The sequence below is a fragment of the Trypanosoma grayi genome, assembly GCF_000691245.1.
Source record: "Trypanosoma grayi strain ANR4 Tgr_42_V1, whole genome shotgun sequence".
NCBI lineage: Eukaryota > Euglenozoa > Kinetoplastea > Trypanosomatida > Trypanosomatidae > Trypanosoma > Trypanosoma grayi.
This window is the reverse complement of record NW_008825661.1, coordinates 28,474-44,041: the sequence shown is the minus strand read 5'-3', so window position 1 is coordinate 44,041 and position 15,568 is coordinate 28,474. Positions and strand designations below refer to the sequence as shown.

The 15,568-nt window shown below is 52.0% G+C and overlaps 5 protein-coding genes across 5 annotated transcripts; all 5 read right to left on the bottom strand.

Moving 5' to 3' along the window:
• Positions 1 to 339: 339 nt before the first annotated feature.
• Positions 340 to 1,200, bottom strand: DQ04_00421140 (hypothetical protein; the record flags this gene model as incomplete). Its single annotated transcript, XM_009308973.1, has 1 exon — positions 340 to 1,200. One exon carries the CDS (start codon positions 1,198 to 1,200, stop codon positions 340 to 342), a length of 861 nt encoding a protein of 286 aa, XP_009307248.1.
• Positions 1,201 to 1,587: 387 nt separating this feature from the next.
• Positions 1,588 to 1,959, bottom strand: DQ04_00421130 (hypothetical protein; the record flags this gene model as incomplete). The annotated part of the gene is made up of 1 exon (XM_009308972.1): positions 1,588 to 1,959. One exon carries the CDS (start codon positions 1,957 to 1,959, stop codon positions 1,588 to 1,590), a length of 372 nt encoding a protein of 123 aa, XP_009307247.1.
• A 961-nt stretch (positions 1,960 to 2,920) lies between these two features.
• DQ04_00421120 (Tbingi protein) lies at positions 2,921 to 7,729 on the bottom strand (the record flags this gene model as incomplete). The annotated part of the gene is made up of 1 exon (XM_009308971.1): positions 2,921 to 7,729. One exon carries the CDS (start codon positions 7,727 to 7,729, stop codon positions 2,921 to 2,923), a length of 4,809 nt encoding a protein of 1,602 aa, XP_009307246.1.
• A 2,282-nt stretch (positions 7,730 to 10,011) lies between these two features.
• On the bottom strand, positions 10,012 to 11,436 carry DQ04_00421110 (putative calcium/potassium channel (CAKC); the record flags this gene model as incomplete). Its single annotated transcript, XM_009308970.1, has 1 exon — positions 10,012 to 11,436. The coding sequence occupies one exon, from the start codon at positions 11,434 to 11,436 to the stop codon at positions 10,012 to 10,014; it is 1,425 nt and encodes a 474-aa protein (XP_009307245.1).
• A 1,302-nt stretch (positions 11,437 to 12,738) lies between these two features.
• Positions 12,739 to 13,707, bottom strand: DQ04_00421100 (hypothetical protein; the record flags this gene model as incomplete). Its single annotated transcript, XM_009308969.1, has 1 exon — positions 12,739 to 13,707. The coding sequence occupies one exon, from the start codon at positions 13,705 to 13,707 to the stop codon at positions 12,739 to 12,741; it is 969 nt and encodes a 322-aa protein (XP_009307244.1).
• Positions 13,708 to 15,568: the final 1,861 nt, after the last annotated feature.

Genomic DNA, 15,568 nt, shown 5'->3' with positions numbered 1-15,568 from the left:
ATTGAGCCGGCTCCGGATCCAGTGCAATGAGAGAGTATCCACGTCTACCTGTTGTAACGGCAACTTGCTTTCATCGTTCTTATTGGCCACACGTGTGCGATGGGTACGTCGCAAAATGCTGTGCCCCTCAAAAAGCTTTCCATACTCCTTTCTACTAACCGGATAGGCCCATGGAAACATAGCCCAATTGCTGACCTCGTTTACATATATGCCGTCAGGTGTGCCGACTTGTTTGCCAAGGCGACCCTCGGCCCTATGTAGCGAGCTGTGCTGCGTGGCGGCTCTAGAGGGTCTGCGTGTTTCCCCAACTGGGCTAGCAGTCGAGGGTCGAGATAGTGTTCAATCACTGCTGCGGCTGCATGCGCCAGTGCCCCTCTTTTTATGGAATGCACTGTCATGACGAAGGGGCGGAGTACATTTTCCATGCCTCTTGTGGTTAACGTTGTGGGCCGTTCCCCTCCACCATTCTCTTGGTGACACATCTTGCCCTTTTTGCATCGTCCCCACCAATGTCCACATGTCGTGCCGCTCTGTGGGGGTCGGTTTTGAATGTCTTTGGGAGGGCGCCCCGTCTACAATGGGGGCTTCCTTGGTTTGAGGGTGGGGAATGAAATTTTCATTTTGGAGTAGAGCGATTTCGCCCCACCGACTGGCTGTAACCCAAGCGAGTCGCAGGGCAACCCGGTCGTTTTCCAAGGTTAAAATATCGCTGATGAGATCCAATTCCCACCTCTCCATGGGGCGGGCCCGTTTTATGGGGTCTGCGGCAGCTTTCCTTTGAAGACCGGCCAAAAACATCCAGGCCGGTGATCTCCCTGAAGCCAGTAAGGTCAACAAAGTTCTTGTGTATTGCACCGCGCTGCTCTTGGTGAGTTGTAGACTTACAATAAAAAGAGGAACGTTTTCCTCCCGAACCTCGAGATCGTTCCTTTTTGTGAAGTCGCAGAATCTTCGCATGATGGACACCCTTTGTTCCCAAGCCGAATGGGTCCATATACCCTTGGCTATGCGATTCGCCTCGGACGCCAGTGCTGTCACATATGGGTTGTCTGACGGTGCCGCGATCACTGCGACCTCGTTTGCCGAAGTTTTTAATGGCGGAAGGACCTGTGCCAGCTGATCCCTCCCAAGTGGGGGCCGCCCGGGGGGCCCGGCCTGAAAGGATGATGTGCTGGCCCCCTCCCGCGTAGAATTGCCCATGCGCCGGTAACCCAGCGGTGCCCGGGCCACACGGTAAGGATTCCAATACTTTCCAGGCCCCGGAGTTCACTGCCTCCGGGGCCGAAAACCGTTTTTTGGCTTGAAAAGAGCATTTTTCACCTGCACATAGCATGTTGTGCTGCGGTGCCCGGTGCGGCCACATTGAAAACAACGAGCATAGCTTGGAGAAGGGGCGGAATGTTTTCTTGCTTTCTGGACCGCCGATAGTGTTTACAAGGGTTTGAGTGTTGACTCCGGGGTTTTCCTTCGCCGCCTGAGCCACCCGAAGCTGATAATACAGCCGTCTGCTCAATTGTACCTGTTCGGCCGAAATTGCCCCGTGGCGGACGGCATGAACCCATGCCAGAAAATTGCCTCACGCCTGGCCTAGGTCAAATTCAGGTTTCGCGGGCAAGGAAAAAGACCACGATACACCGCCAGTGGCTGTTCTGGGGAGGTCTCCAATACAGACTCCAGGGCGCCCTCAAAGGTCCGGATATTTTCTTCATGTCGGAAACCCTTTTCTACGAACTTATTTCTCAGCTCTTGAATTCCTCGCAACCCCACCTGGGGTTGAGCCCCCAATCCAGCAAACGGTTGTTCTGTATGCCCGTCCATCTTGGCAGTATGCGTCACGGTGTGAATATCTGGTGGAAAATATTCGTTTCCACCCTCTGTTGCAGCCCGCCGCGCCGGCCGTCCCGTCTGTTTTTCATTTAGGGCAAACCAAGCCTGCATCTGATTGATCTGAGCTTGCATCTGGGTCTTCTCCTCGCACAGCTGGTTTTCTGCGCTTCAAACGTGTTAATCTGGTGCTGTAGTTGCTTAATGCAATCGTGGAATCCCACCGTCTGAGCGTAAGCGTCCTGCTGGATCTTTAAATTTTCTTCCGCCAGTTGTTCCCTGGTCATCTCGTACTGCTGATACAGCATTGACTTCCTTTCCTCCAGAGTCATCATCTCAGTTCGGAACGTCGCCCGTGCAACGTCAAATGCCTTGATAAAGTTTTCTTTCTTTGGCATGTTAAAAGACACCATGGAGCTTCGCATAGAAATTAAACTGGCTTTAGCACTATTCTTCAAATAAATGGTTAGTTCACCGTTTTCAATTGTTAACATGCCCTCGGCGCGATTGACCTGCGTACTAAAATTCTGTCTGAACTCAAAAGAAAAAAGGGTCTGACCGCGATGTTCGACGAACGCCCTGAGAGCTGACAGGCTCGTCATCCATTCCACGTCCATGAGGGCCTGCTGGGGGTTGGTGGATAATATTGCTTGCGTGTGACTTACCTTTCGTATCAAAACCTTACAATTTGTGGCACTTTCTCAAAGCAAGAGATGAAAACAAGAATGATGATGGATTTTTTTCCCTCGTGTCTTCACGACTCTCGTCGATGGCTCCGCTCCATCAGCCACCATTGTAGAGCACGTTCATTATTGCTTAATTTCTATGTGGAAGGAAGTCCCTTTGTTTTGTTATGTATTTTGTTATTTTTGGTGTTTTTGTTTTTTGTTCTGTTATTTTTGGTATTTTGATCTCTGTTTCGTTGTGCCGGTCCATTGAAAAACATGCGCTGGAGGATCGGTCGGCTCAGTGCTCTCAACTGGGCCGGGAAAGCCTACTTGCCCCATTGGCCTTAGCTCTCTCAGGGGGGAGGCACATTCTGCGTGAGATCAACAAAAATATAGAGGGGAGATGAAGCTGAGAGGGGGAGAGAGGACTATTCCTGGACCTCTATGGGTGGCGTCGGTTCTGTCGGGGAAGGCCGTTGAGGACAAAACCTTTCCACTGCAAGCAGGAATTTGGCCAACTTCTGCATAAAGCACAACTTCCCCATGCCGCCCCCATCCACCCCAAAGTGACAGCGTAGACTCTTTAATGCGGGACAGCTCAATAGGTGCATGCTCGTCTCTTCGCACTGTCCACGTTGGCTGGGTTTCACTACGTCCGGCCTGAATCCGTGGCTGACTATGCGGTGCCTAGTGAGTCCGTGTTTGCTGTGGCACTGGAAGCCGCACGTGGGGCACGAGAAGGCAGAAAGAGGCAAGTCATCAGGAGCATCCTCATGGAGCCGCCGGCGCTTTACCGTTACAGGAACCCCGTGGCCCTCATGATAGCGGCGGCAGTGCGGTCGAACGGATTCAAGAGAAGCGAACCATTTCAAACACACCAAGCATTGTATCTCTCTCCGCCGCTCGGGCGGTAGGGGGGCGGCTCCCTCGTTCTTTGGCTGGTCGTCGGTCGGGGGGGAAGCCTCTGTTCTCATACGCTTTTTAGGATGGGGCAATTCTGCTTCATCTTTTTCCTGCTTTATAGGAGTGGCGTGCAAGGTGGAGGGGTCCTCTCTCCCTCGCTTGGGGAGGTTTGGTGTGCCTGTGTTTGGGTCTTGTGCTCTGGTATTCTGTTCGCCGGGGTGCTTGTATTTCATGTGGCTTTCCAGTCCTCCAGCGTTGCCCATGGGTCTGAGACATATTGGGCAAAATAGTGTGGGCCGTGGTTTCACTGCTCGTGGCGGGTCTTGTGGAGAGCGATGCTTGGCACGAATGTGGGATAAGAGCCCCGTTTTACTTAGGGCTCCGAACCCACAGTGGTCGCATTGAAAAGGCAAGGTTTTGGCCTTCTCTTCCATCTCCCGTGCTCGTTTACGTTCTGCGTTTTGGTATTGCTGGGGGTGGAAGTAGCGAAGGTGCCTTGTTAGCCCCACCTGTCCTTTAAACGACGCCGCGCATAGGTTGCAAGCAAACTCTTCTCGACGCTTCTTGACGATCGGGTTGAGATCGCTCGTTGTGTCCAGTGCAGTGCGTTTGGGCCTTGGTGCTGGGGGAGGGGGTTCTGGCGGGATGTCCGGCGGCTCCTCAGCTGTGGGATGCTTGACTTTCCAGAGTGCGCGGGCACGTGTGAATCCATGTTTGTTGACCATGTGAACCACAGCGCTTGACCGACAGCCATAACGGGTTTGACATACCGGGCAGTTGACCGGATCACGGAAACGCAAAGGCGCTGCCTCTGTGTTTGCTGCAGGCGTTTCTATTCGAGGCTTTTTGAGTGGGGGAGGGGGTTCTATGGGGTTGCACCACCTGCATGTATTTGGCGTGGTGGGCTGTAATACTCGCAGTAGCCAGCCGTAGCGGTGGGATACACCAGTGCGAAAACGAGCTAGGGCCGCCTCTTCTTCCCGAGTTAAGCTGGGATCATTGCGTGTCGGGTTCCAATGGCCTGTGATGCTGGAGCGGTGGGTGGATGGTTTGGGCAGCTGGCTACGTATGTGACGTTTGGCCAGCGCTACCACATCCGGTATCCACGTGTCCCCGCGCTGCGGTAGGTCAGAGGCCGTCTTCGCTTCCTTATCACATGCCTCGTTCTTTGCAATGCCACAGTGGCCAAATATAAATTGTAGCCGTATGCGTGCCTTGCGGTGCTGCAGGTCCAATAACAGGTTCCATAGTAGTCGTAATATGGGGTCTGTGACTGTCAATGGACCTGTTTGTAGTGCCATGAGGAGTGACAGGGAGTCCGTGAAGACAGACACTCTGCACGGTCGAGTGTTGCGGCGGGGAATGATGTCCAGCAATTTCTGCAGTCCAACTTGCAATGCGATGGATTCAGCTCGGTAGCTACACGCAATCGGTCCTGCACCTGACTTTGCTTGGGCAATGAGCTCTCCGTTGAGGTAAATCATGGCTGCTGCGCCAGATTTTACTCCCAGTTCGACAGAGCCATCCGCCCACAGCTCATAGTGTAGTCTTTCAGGTGGCGTAGGTCCCTTCCGGCGGAAGTGTCGGGCTATCCATCTGGTACATGCTTGAAGTTTGGCCTCGTCCGGGTCCTCCGCGGTGACACCTTCAAGCGATGTGTGAAACAGTGCTCGAGATGCCCACCGCAGCGTGAGGGGCGCCAGGGGCGGGATCCTAGCTTCAATATGGAGTTCTGGGTAAGGTGCCATGATGGTGGTATACAGTTGTCGTACGGGGTGTTCGGTCGGGTATACCACTCTGGCACTGTCACGTACCGCCCCTCCTCGCGTTTCGCACAGGAGCATATATTTGAGGCTACGAGTAAGTACCGTCGTACTTAGCGGCTGCAGGTTGGCCTCAAGTAAAGCATCTTCTGTGCGGCTACCTTTGGGAATGCCGGCGATTATTTTACAGGCTTTGTACTGCCCGGCATTAAGCGTTGTTCGCGAGGTGGATGATGCGTCCCAGTACCATACTTCTATACCATACATTGCTTTGGCCTGCACTAGAGCCAAGTAGAAGGCACGCAGTGTGTCTCTCTTCGGTCCCCAGCTGCAGGATGAGACGGCCGCTAGCTGCATGAGTCGCTGGTTGATCTGCTGCTGTAGGCGTGCTACGTGTGAGCTCATTCCACGGTAGTTCTGGAATGTGATGCCCAGCAGGGTCGGGAGCCGTTCCATGGTGACCGGTGTTCCATTGTAGAGGAGGGCAAGGGGGTTGGCACTTGTGGTCCCGAAGAATGCATACTTCGTCTTGGATGCGTTAACCTCCATGAAGTATTGCTTCGTCCAGGATGCCACCACGTTTAGTCCCCGTTGTAGGGTGGTTGTCATGATCTCTCGGTCGCTGTGTCGGGCTATCAATGTAAGATCGTCTGCGAAAAAGCCGTGCCGTAGTGCCGGGACTTCAGCCAGCCGGAGGCTGAGAGAGTTCATGACAATAATAAACATGAGTGGCCCAAGAACCGTGCCTTGTGGTACACCTCTCGTGAAGGACACCGGCGAGGAGTGCACCTTGTTTGCGCTAACTGCTACTGTCCTATTTCGCAGAAAGGATGCTGACCATCGCACTATATGTTGCGGTACACCCAGCCGTCGCATTTCAAGTATGATTTTATCATTGTCTACTGTGTCGAAGGCTTTGGCGTAATCCACAAACACTGCGGCCGTTCTGTCCTTAGGAGTCGGTCGATGCATTACCGCTCGAAGGTGCAATAGTTGGTCCAGTGTGGAGTGGGATGGTCGGAATCCGGACTGCTGCGGCGTAAGCTTTGGCTCTATAACCTCACGAATGCGTGCTGCTATAATACGTTCCATGAGCTTGCAGAGGCAACTTGTGAGCGTGACTGGCCTGTATGACGCCAGTTCAGTCGCTTTCTTGCCGGGTTTTAGGAGTGGGATTATAATCCCGTGTCTCCAGCTCTGTGGGACGATGCCAGTGCGCAGGCTCTTGTTGAAGAGCGTTAGGACAGAGTGTTTCGCGCATTTCCCAAGGTGCCGTAGTGCCTCACCATGGATCATGTCGGGCCCCGGTGCTGATCCTAGCGGCAGGAGACGCAGCGCACGATCGAGTTCAGCCATTGTTATTGGTTGAAAGTCCTCATCCCTTGTTTTAATTGGGGGCGGGGAGTAGGATCGTGGGTGTCTTCGCGCTATTGCAGCGTACATGCGGGCCAGGTGGTTGGCCTTTTGGTGGTGTGAAAGCACAACCCCATCTGCCTTGACGGCGGGCGTGCTGAGGGGGCGGGGGGCGTATACACGCTTTATGATCTGCCAGCTGTTCCCGTTGGAGACCTCAAGGTTCGAGCAGAGCGTTCGCCACCGGCTAGTGGCCGCTGCGCGAAGAAGTTCCCTGCGTCGAATCTTGAGCCGCTGACTGGATTGGGCGTGGGGCTTGCTAGCAATTGCTTTATCCAAGTCGGCCAGCTCAGGGGTCCAGAACGGGGACTGGCGTCGATTGCCCTCCGGCACTGCTGCCTTTGTGGCAAGCCGTATACCAGATGCGATGTGCTTCTCTATGGTGTCTATGCGATTCATGCCTCGTTTGAGCCTGCAGTGTGAGTTGGTCAGTTTGCGGAACTTCGACCAGTTTGCCTTCTTCCATGTAAGCAAGGCCTTGTAGATCCGCTGCGCTTCTAGCGGACTGTCATCCTCACCCACCTGAACAGTATAAGTGATGATGTAGTGGTCGCTGTCGGGGGTGGGTCGCGCTGTCCAGATCTGCCACCATGCATTCCTTTGCCAGGGACACATCTGGCGCGGAGCCTCTATGCCTATCGGTGTACCGTGTCCTATTTCCAGTGTTGGCATGAGGAACTCATTGTCAATGCACCATTGCACAACGGCATCACCTCTGTTATCAGGCGGGATCTCGTGGCCCCATGATAATGCGNGTGCATTGACGTCAGCACCTATGAGCTGTGGCCCGTCTGTGTTGAGTCTATCGAGGTCCTCTGGAGTGATCTTGGTGGCGACAGGGGGGAGGTACGCTGATGAGATCGTCAGCTTCATACCTGCATCCAGATGGATGGTCACCTGTGCAAGCTCAATGCCTGCCACAAGCGCCGGTCCTGTCTCTACCTGTATCTCATCCCTGATGAGGATTGATACACCTCCACCACGACAGGTGCGAGCTATACCATAATGCTGGTACCCAGGGAGTCCGAAGCCAGCTGCTTCAGGGGTGGGGGACATTTTCGTCTCACTCAATAAGCAAAACGGGATGTTATCATCGTAAAGCTGTTTGCCCAAGGCTAGGTGTTTGGCCTTTGTTAGCCCAGCTGAGTTCCATTGCATGCCCCTCAAAGTAGGGCCGGGATTCGCTTCCAGATTTCCGCTAAGCAGCAACTTGGTGTGGATGATACTGGGGATAGCGCGGCGACACACACACCTCAATACCGAAAAGGATAATACTGTGTCACAGCAAGGCGCGGCTGGTCCTGGTACTGTGCGATGCCGTGAGCCTGGCGCCGCAAAGATCTCCAAGTGACGAACTGTGCTGGCGCTTGGTTTTTCTCAACAATACGGGACGTACTGGACCCTGGCACCACGATGCGGTGGCCGGTATCACCTTGGGTTGACAACCGCAGAGCTACGCCCACTCCATGTCACTGTTCAAGCGAAGATATCCTTTCCCACGACCCACGCAACCACTGGGATAGACTTGGAGTCCTCTTGAAGCAACTGATAGAAGTAGTGGGAGCCAGAAGCAAATGACTTGCCGATTCACGGTGTCCCAATCAGAATCCGCAGGGTCGATTTAAATAGTTGTCTATGTGTGCGCCAAACTGTCCGGAGTAGTGATATTGAATGATCTGCCATAAGAACAGCGTATCACCGTAGATAGAGGTGTTCGGAATATAAGACATATTTTAAGGCGAGCAAGGTCATATATTTTTTTATGAGCTGAAGACCCGTGTCAAGAAGCATGCTTTAGCACGGGCCTACATTCTCTTTCGCCTTGACTTTTTGTTTCCCTTTTCCCTCACCATCACAGTCTGCGGAGGAACGAACTTCAACACCCTAGTTGTCCACGCACTCGGCGGCCTATTATCGTTCTCTCTCACCTTGAATCAGACGCACTCAGAGGTCTTCCCACTACACGATGTCATACCTCGCATTGTACAAGGCCCCATAACGGCGTTTTCTTGGCGTGGCACATCTCATCTTCTTGTGTTGAGAATCTACCATCACGGTCACCTCAAAATCATCTGTTTTTCTCTCGAACGGACCGCACGGAACGGAGCGGCATCCCACTCTGAACAGATGCCTTGACGCAGCCACTCAATGCGTGACAACAACGGTCATGAGGGCCATGTGAAGAGGAAATTTTTTCCTCCTATCTCTTGCCTCTGCAGCGCTGGTAATATTTTTATCTGGCAAATGTTCAAGCAAGTCACACACTACACAAAATAGGGGAATACATATCAAGTTTTTTTTTCAATTCTACCTAATAATGCTAAGTTTCCAGAGTAGAAACCGATGAAAGAAAATGTTTTCGCCAGAACCCTCTCACAGTACTATCATATCTTCATTGGCAGCTTAAGGTCCCAGAGAGCGATTCACCGAGGGTGTTCCTCGCAACGGGGTAATTCCGAGGCCCCCTGGCCCATCTCCGATGCAACAAGGAAGGGAAGCAAGGGCCGCGTAGGTGGGGAGTGAGAAAATCAACCGAAAAAATTTTGCAACATAGCTCGTGGTTTTTTGCTATCAGATCGTCTCCAAGATTAGGATAACCCCGTCGATTGTAGAAAAGGGGGCCAGAATCGTAAAAGGGTCCGTTGAGTCTCACTCACGCTACAGCCACACAAACACAAAACAACCAGATTCTTTGGTTACCACAGCTAAACGACTTTTCTCTCGAGAGGAAGACTTCTATGGAGCACATACCTTTTTAAAGGTAAATAGGCCCTTGCGCCATAATGAAACGACCTTATCATGGTAAAAAAACTGACTTGGGTGCCGCTCGCCACGGGCTCACTACAGCAAGGCTTTTGGCACGACACATCGGCATATCTGCGGCTTGCTCCCCCGCAAGAAAAACAAGGGGCAACTACGCATGATGATGTACATGTCCCATTGGTGACCTCACATCGAGTCCCTACCACGGCGCAAACAGCAGCGTATTTTCGTGGAGGTTACGTGTGATGCGTATAGCACCGCTGAAACCCCAGCCCCCAGAGTGATCCGTGTTGGTCTATGCAGACCCCGTTCCATCCTTATATGTCGCTTGCACAATAGCTCGTTTGTTATACAGATTTAGTTTTGGCTTTATTTGGCTGTGCGGGCACGCCATCGCAGATCCGTGGTGCTGTGCATGATGATTCAAGCACCACGAATGGGAACAGCCCTCAGCTCCACATAAACGGGCTCCAGAGAGCACAGTGAGAGGGAGTATTCGGCAACTAGGATTTTTTGACGTTTGGTTTCTTGTGCAGGGATTCGCCTTTCTCACCTCACGGCAAAAAACAGCAGTATTCTGTGTGGAAGCATAAGCAAGTGTTGCGTCTAATATTACCCGCACCCACGCCAGTAGCAACCCAGCTATATCCAAGCACATGTAGGAAGAGAAAAATCCGTCAAGTGGGTAGCAGGTAGAATACGGCGTCGCCTTCACGGTCGACTGGGAGGTTTCGCGGTGGATTTGTCAACACAAAGCGTTGTCCACTAAGTGATAAGTTTCGCGGGTCAGTAATACGGCGGTGCAGGCCAATGGGCAGATAGCACAGGCTGAGGCAGTAATTTGCAACATCCTCATACGTCTCCAAAGCTTCAGGTGTAAGAGCAAGTGGAAGTCGTCCCAACGATGGCGTGTCATCGTCCATACCACTCACAAGCATGTCAATGATGTCAATGAATTCCTCCATGAAATATGTGCGGTGCACCAAAGGAAACAGCATATGTCTGCTAAGGGCGTTACCGATGATGTAGTTTGGCTCAAACACAAAGTCTACCTCGGCCTTTTGGTGAAGCAAATCGTCTTCTGCGTAGGGCGGGAAGAGGGAAAGATGCTGCAGACTGTCGAGTTCCACCACAACAGGAATGTTGTGAAATGACGGTAGGATAGCTGCGAGTGAGAGGTCAACGAGCATGGATAGTCCACTGGTGGATGCACCGCTGATGTCTCCTGAGATAAATATGAGGATGCCGGCACTATTCTTCACATTGCACCGCCGAAGATCATTTTCATTTAACCCGCAGCCCTCCACATGCCTCACAGGAATTGCGCCTCTCAGACTGTTCCAGTAGCGTTCAAAGTACGCGGAGAATGAGGTGTCCTGGGTCAATAGAACAATGTCATTCTGAGAATACGTCTGGCGGATGGAGCGCAAAACATGAAAAACATCTGCAGCGGCTGAAGTGAGAGAGCCCACCTGCGCCCCTTCCGTCTCAGGTGCCCTCGCCTTGGCGATAGCCAAGTCGATGATGACAAAGTGATTTTCCAAGTCGTATGCGTCATCCACTTTTTGGAGTGCCTCAATACCGCCACCAGTGACGCCTCGTAGGGTAATATGAGCATGCCTTTCGTCATCAAACATCATGCCAGCATGATCAGATTTCACATCTTCTTCAGTAAATGGAGCACAGCAGACTCGCTCTACTTCATTGATTGCCCTCCTAGCCGCTTGCAAGCATTTGGCAATAACAATCATCTTGGTAGCCGAGGAAGTGACGCAATGTGGATTCAGTTCAACAACCCCTTCATCGTTGATGATTCCTATAAGCGTCACATCGTGGTTGAAGAAAAGTCGTGCCAGCCAATGAAACTCACGTCCTCGGAAGGTGTTTCGCATTTCAACGCAGTAAATGTCATTGTGTAGAGACCATTCGTATTGCTCGATCCAATGGTGTGATAGTGTCACATCCGACGGACGTGGCTCGTAGGTGCGAAGCAGATTCATAATGAGTGGCACTGCCCCTGGAACAGCCACTCCGAGCCCAAGCAAATGGTGCAGGAGTCTCTCCACTTCTGCCACGCTGACAGCGTATGGTGTGTGTTTCATACGTAGAACACCACGGACAGCAACTCCTGTGTGCGGTGGGTAAGCAACGTAAAATCGGAGGAAAGCCGTGTGTGACTACAACAGTCACCGCCCTCCAAACACGCAAGTCCAGTATCACAAATGCTCACCCACAACCGTTATCGCCAGTAGAATACCGAGCTACTGGGGACATTTAAAGTCGAAACAGAGGAAGCCACACAATGATCGCTGTAGGGTTGCCCAGCTTTACTTCCGGCAGTGGTGCTGCTGTGATCCTGTGCATTCGCCTTAGACCATTTGGTCATGCGTCTGGAAGAGTGCACACTTTCTGAAAGTGGTGCCGTGAATGAAGAGAAACTAGCTTCTTGTGCCAAGCTAGTCCCACAAGTGTCTACGCATGTTTGTGTGCAATGTGCGTATTCGCTGTTGATGACCAAAACAAAAAAAAATAGAAAGAGTCTTGACACCGCACATTAGGCGAGGAGAGAAGTGAAGAAAAACCCCCCATGTGAGTTTCCCGGATGCCGTGGCAGGCGCCCATCAGGAAACGAAAGCAGGACCCTCTCATCTCTGCCTCCCGGCGTTTGTCTTATAAAGGACATACCACAACCACTTCATCTGTGCCACCATTCTAAAGAATAATCCGAAAAAGAAAAACATCTCAGGGAGAGAGAATGAAAAAGCCTCGCCAATCACACACCACGTGTTCTTTGCGTGGGGGCATAATTCCCTTCGTCTTCGTCGACAAATGGAAGCATGAGAAACGTGACGGAAATCGAGCATATCCCACCCCCTCTGTCCTGAAACAGTTAACCCGCACAGCTCTACTCTCTTCGCCACAGGCCATTCAACTGGAAATGGACTCAACATCCGCATCTCCCGAAGTGTAGCGCCGAGACTCATTTTGTTGATGATACCTGGCCGCGTCAACAAGCAACTTGCAAATCGACACGAGCAGAAGCACCCGCATGAAACGCGTGAATGGACATGCCATCACTACCCAAATTCCCAGGCTGTTTTTTTTTTACTTTTTGTATCACACCTATCATGCAGCAATAAAAGGAAAAGAAAAAAAAAGGCAACAGAGGAAATAGGTAAAACAAAAAAAAAAACAGAAGGTTCATATAACGTGGTAACAAAAGGGAGAATGCACTTACTCTACCATGCAGACTGCGCATACACAACCATTATCTAAATACTACGCAAATGATTCTAGAAGTGAGTGCTCTGTTACACACACTTGTTGATTCTCTCTATCGAGCAGCCCATGTTTTGGTCTTCCAGAAGGGGAAGACCATCTAATTTTTCCGCAACAAATGGCACTCATGGATCCCAGGCCAACATACTCTGACGCAGCCGCCATCGATCATCTTTTCGGCCTTGTTGTGCGAGGAACTTGTCACTCTTCCATATTTCGCGCATTTGTTGTCCCCGTCGAACAGGATCAGCCCGCCGTCGCAGCGTAGAGCCATTTGGACCCAAAACAGCACACAATGGTGCACCAGACCCGCCTCTGTATTTGTACCGGCCATCGCCTGTAAAACTGTACATTGTGTTAGCAGCACGCTGAGTAAGCAAAACTCGACTGGGACGCAATGGCATCTCTACCGACGCTGGGCGCTGAGTACGGTTCCCGTAATGCATACCTGGATGACCCTCACAGTCCTCTTCGTCAGCGAATTCAAAGCAGTCATCCTCGATGCACTTCTCATCCTCCTCCTCTCCTGAGTCCATTGCACCCACAATTTCATTCTGCGCATCACCATTGTTACAATTCATATAGAATTCCTTGAGCCCTCGCTCGTAGCGTTTCAGGTGACGTTCTAGGCGTGCATGTGGGTTCATGTACTCTATCAAGGTTGAATGATGTCCATATCCCGCGGGCCGCTCCCCTGTTGCAGCGGCTGTAGGAATTGATATACCTTCTTTGATGGCCCCGGTGCTACTGTGGCCCACGTGAACCATATCACCAAACTCAATGTGGCGCTTACCCCCTCTTCGTTCGCCAGCTGCGAGCTGCAAACGTTCTTCCACCACAACGCTGCCGACACTGTGGTAAGGCCTTTGGTGACGATAGTCACGAGACACCAAAGCTCCCGCAGCTCGTCCTCGCTGAGGGTGCCGTCCCGTTCCTGTCGAATTCATTGGAGTTGTGCGTCCACCGCGAATGGAGTATGATGAAAGCTTCGGCCACTGCTTCTGCGAGGTAGGCTTGGGGTTACAATTCCCTTTCTCATTGTTGAAATCCTGCAATTCATTGTCGCCATTGCCATCCCTGTCCTGTGGAGCCATTGTCACGTCAATGGCTCCACGCGGCGGGGAAGTGGAGGTGTAATGGAAGCTCTCCTCCTGTTTGCCTATTGGCGGCGGTGGTGGCGTCGATGAAGACGATTGTGCCGCCTCCCGACGGCGGGCTTGCGTTGCTTGCTGCACTGTTAAGGCGATATCCTCAGCGGAGGGATTGCGGTAGCCAAGGGATGCCAACACACGCTGCACCTCTGNGCTTGCTGCACTGTTAAGGCGATATCCTCAGCGGAGGGATTGCGGTAGCCAAGGGATGCCAACACACGCTGCACCTCTGCCACCTGAGCAGCATCGAACTCGCCAGCCATCCAGCACAATGAGTCTAGTCCTTTTTTTCTCTTGTGTGTGTGTCACGGTACGTTCGGAAAAAAATGCACTTTTCCACTCACGGCGCCACAGACACTCTTCTCAAGGCCACCTGTGTGAAGGGGATGCCTAGCCGTACGCCACCAATCCTAGGCGTGAATTTCCTGTTGCACGCGGGACGGGACAACGGGGAGCACAGAAGGAGAGAGAGAGAGAGAGAGAGAGATAGCGCGCCAGAGAGAAAAGCGATCCTAGAAAAGCAACCATGCAGAAGTCGGTAAAGCTAAACAAAAGAAAAAAGGGACAGTAATTAAAATGAATGAGAGTAGAGGGTGGTGTGAGCGTCGGTGTTGGCGTGTGGCGTCATGCGGCAGAAGGCAGTGCCATAAAGAAATTCGGTGCCTTAGCCGTGATTATAAGCAGACGTGCATACAATCGGTGCCGCACAGAGGCAGATTTTTTTTTACGCTGATTCTCTTTAGTGTTTTTTTTTCGTTTTTCTTTTTTTTGGTTTTTTTTTCTCTTGCCCTGTATAGGCCGAGCCGTGTGTATTTCCATTTTTCCTCGTTTCAAACTGATTGGGTCCCCCTCCTTTTCGCTTCCTTTTCTTTCCCACTTTTCTTTTTCTCTCCAGTTTTCTTTATTGCGGCTGGGCGTCGGGGGCAGCCGGGAGCGCCTTCACCGCGGCGGAAAGCGACGAGCACAGCTCCGCAAACACCTCCGAATTCTCCGCCACTGCCACTGCTCAGCTCCGCGCCCTCCCCTTCCCCGATTGGAGGAGCCACGCCTTATGTTTGTTTTCGTCGTCTTGGCTCCCAACTCTCTCGCTGATCCCCTTCCCGCGTGGCCGCTTCCCCGATCGACTTTACTTTCCCTCCCCCCCCCCACCTGCTGTGAGGCACACAAGACAAGGCGCGGTGTCGGCACTTCCTTCGCTGGGGGCGGTTTGTATGTGTGTGTGTGTGTGTGTGTGTGCGGCTATGCATCCTTCTGACGGTGCGTGTCCTTTTTTACCTGCCTGCTTCCCGAAGCTGCATTATCCGTAATTTCCTCTTTGGCTTAGTTTGTTGCACATTCCAGCTTTGATTTCTGTTTAATACTTCGTCGTTCCTTCCGTGTGTTTCATGCGGACCGCCAGCAGCCTTCACGCCACCACACCACACAACACCACACCACCATGCCGCTCAATATCGCAGGGGCTACAAAAAAGAAAAAGAGGCCGACGAAAGCTATTCCGCGCGGGTTCCTTTGGTTTGTCCCCTTCCTCTGCACCTGACATTCACCCTGTCGCTCTTACCCTCTCTATCTGTTAGGCTTACCCCTCTCTCTCTCTCTCCTTCCCCTTGTGTGTATGTCAGTCCTTCTCGCTTTTACGTTTATTGCACACGCAGCAGGAAGGGGCGCGTTGAGTGGATGGTCTCCTCTTCTGCTCACAATTACACCCCTCTCTCTTACTTTTACTCTTTGCGTTTAACGCCTCTCTCTTTTTTTTGTTGAGTTCTTCCGCGTATTTCTGATGCTTCTGTTGCATTTCTTTTTTTTT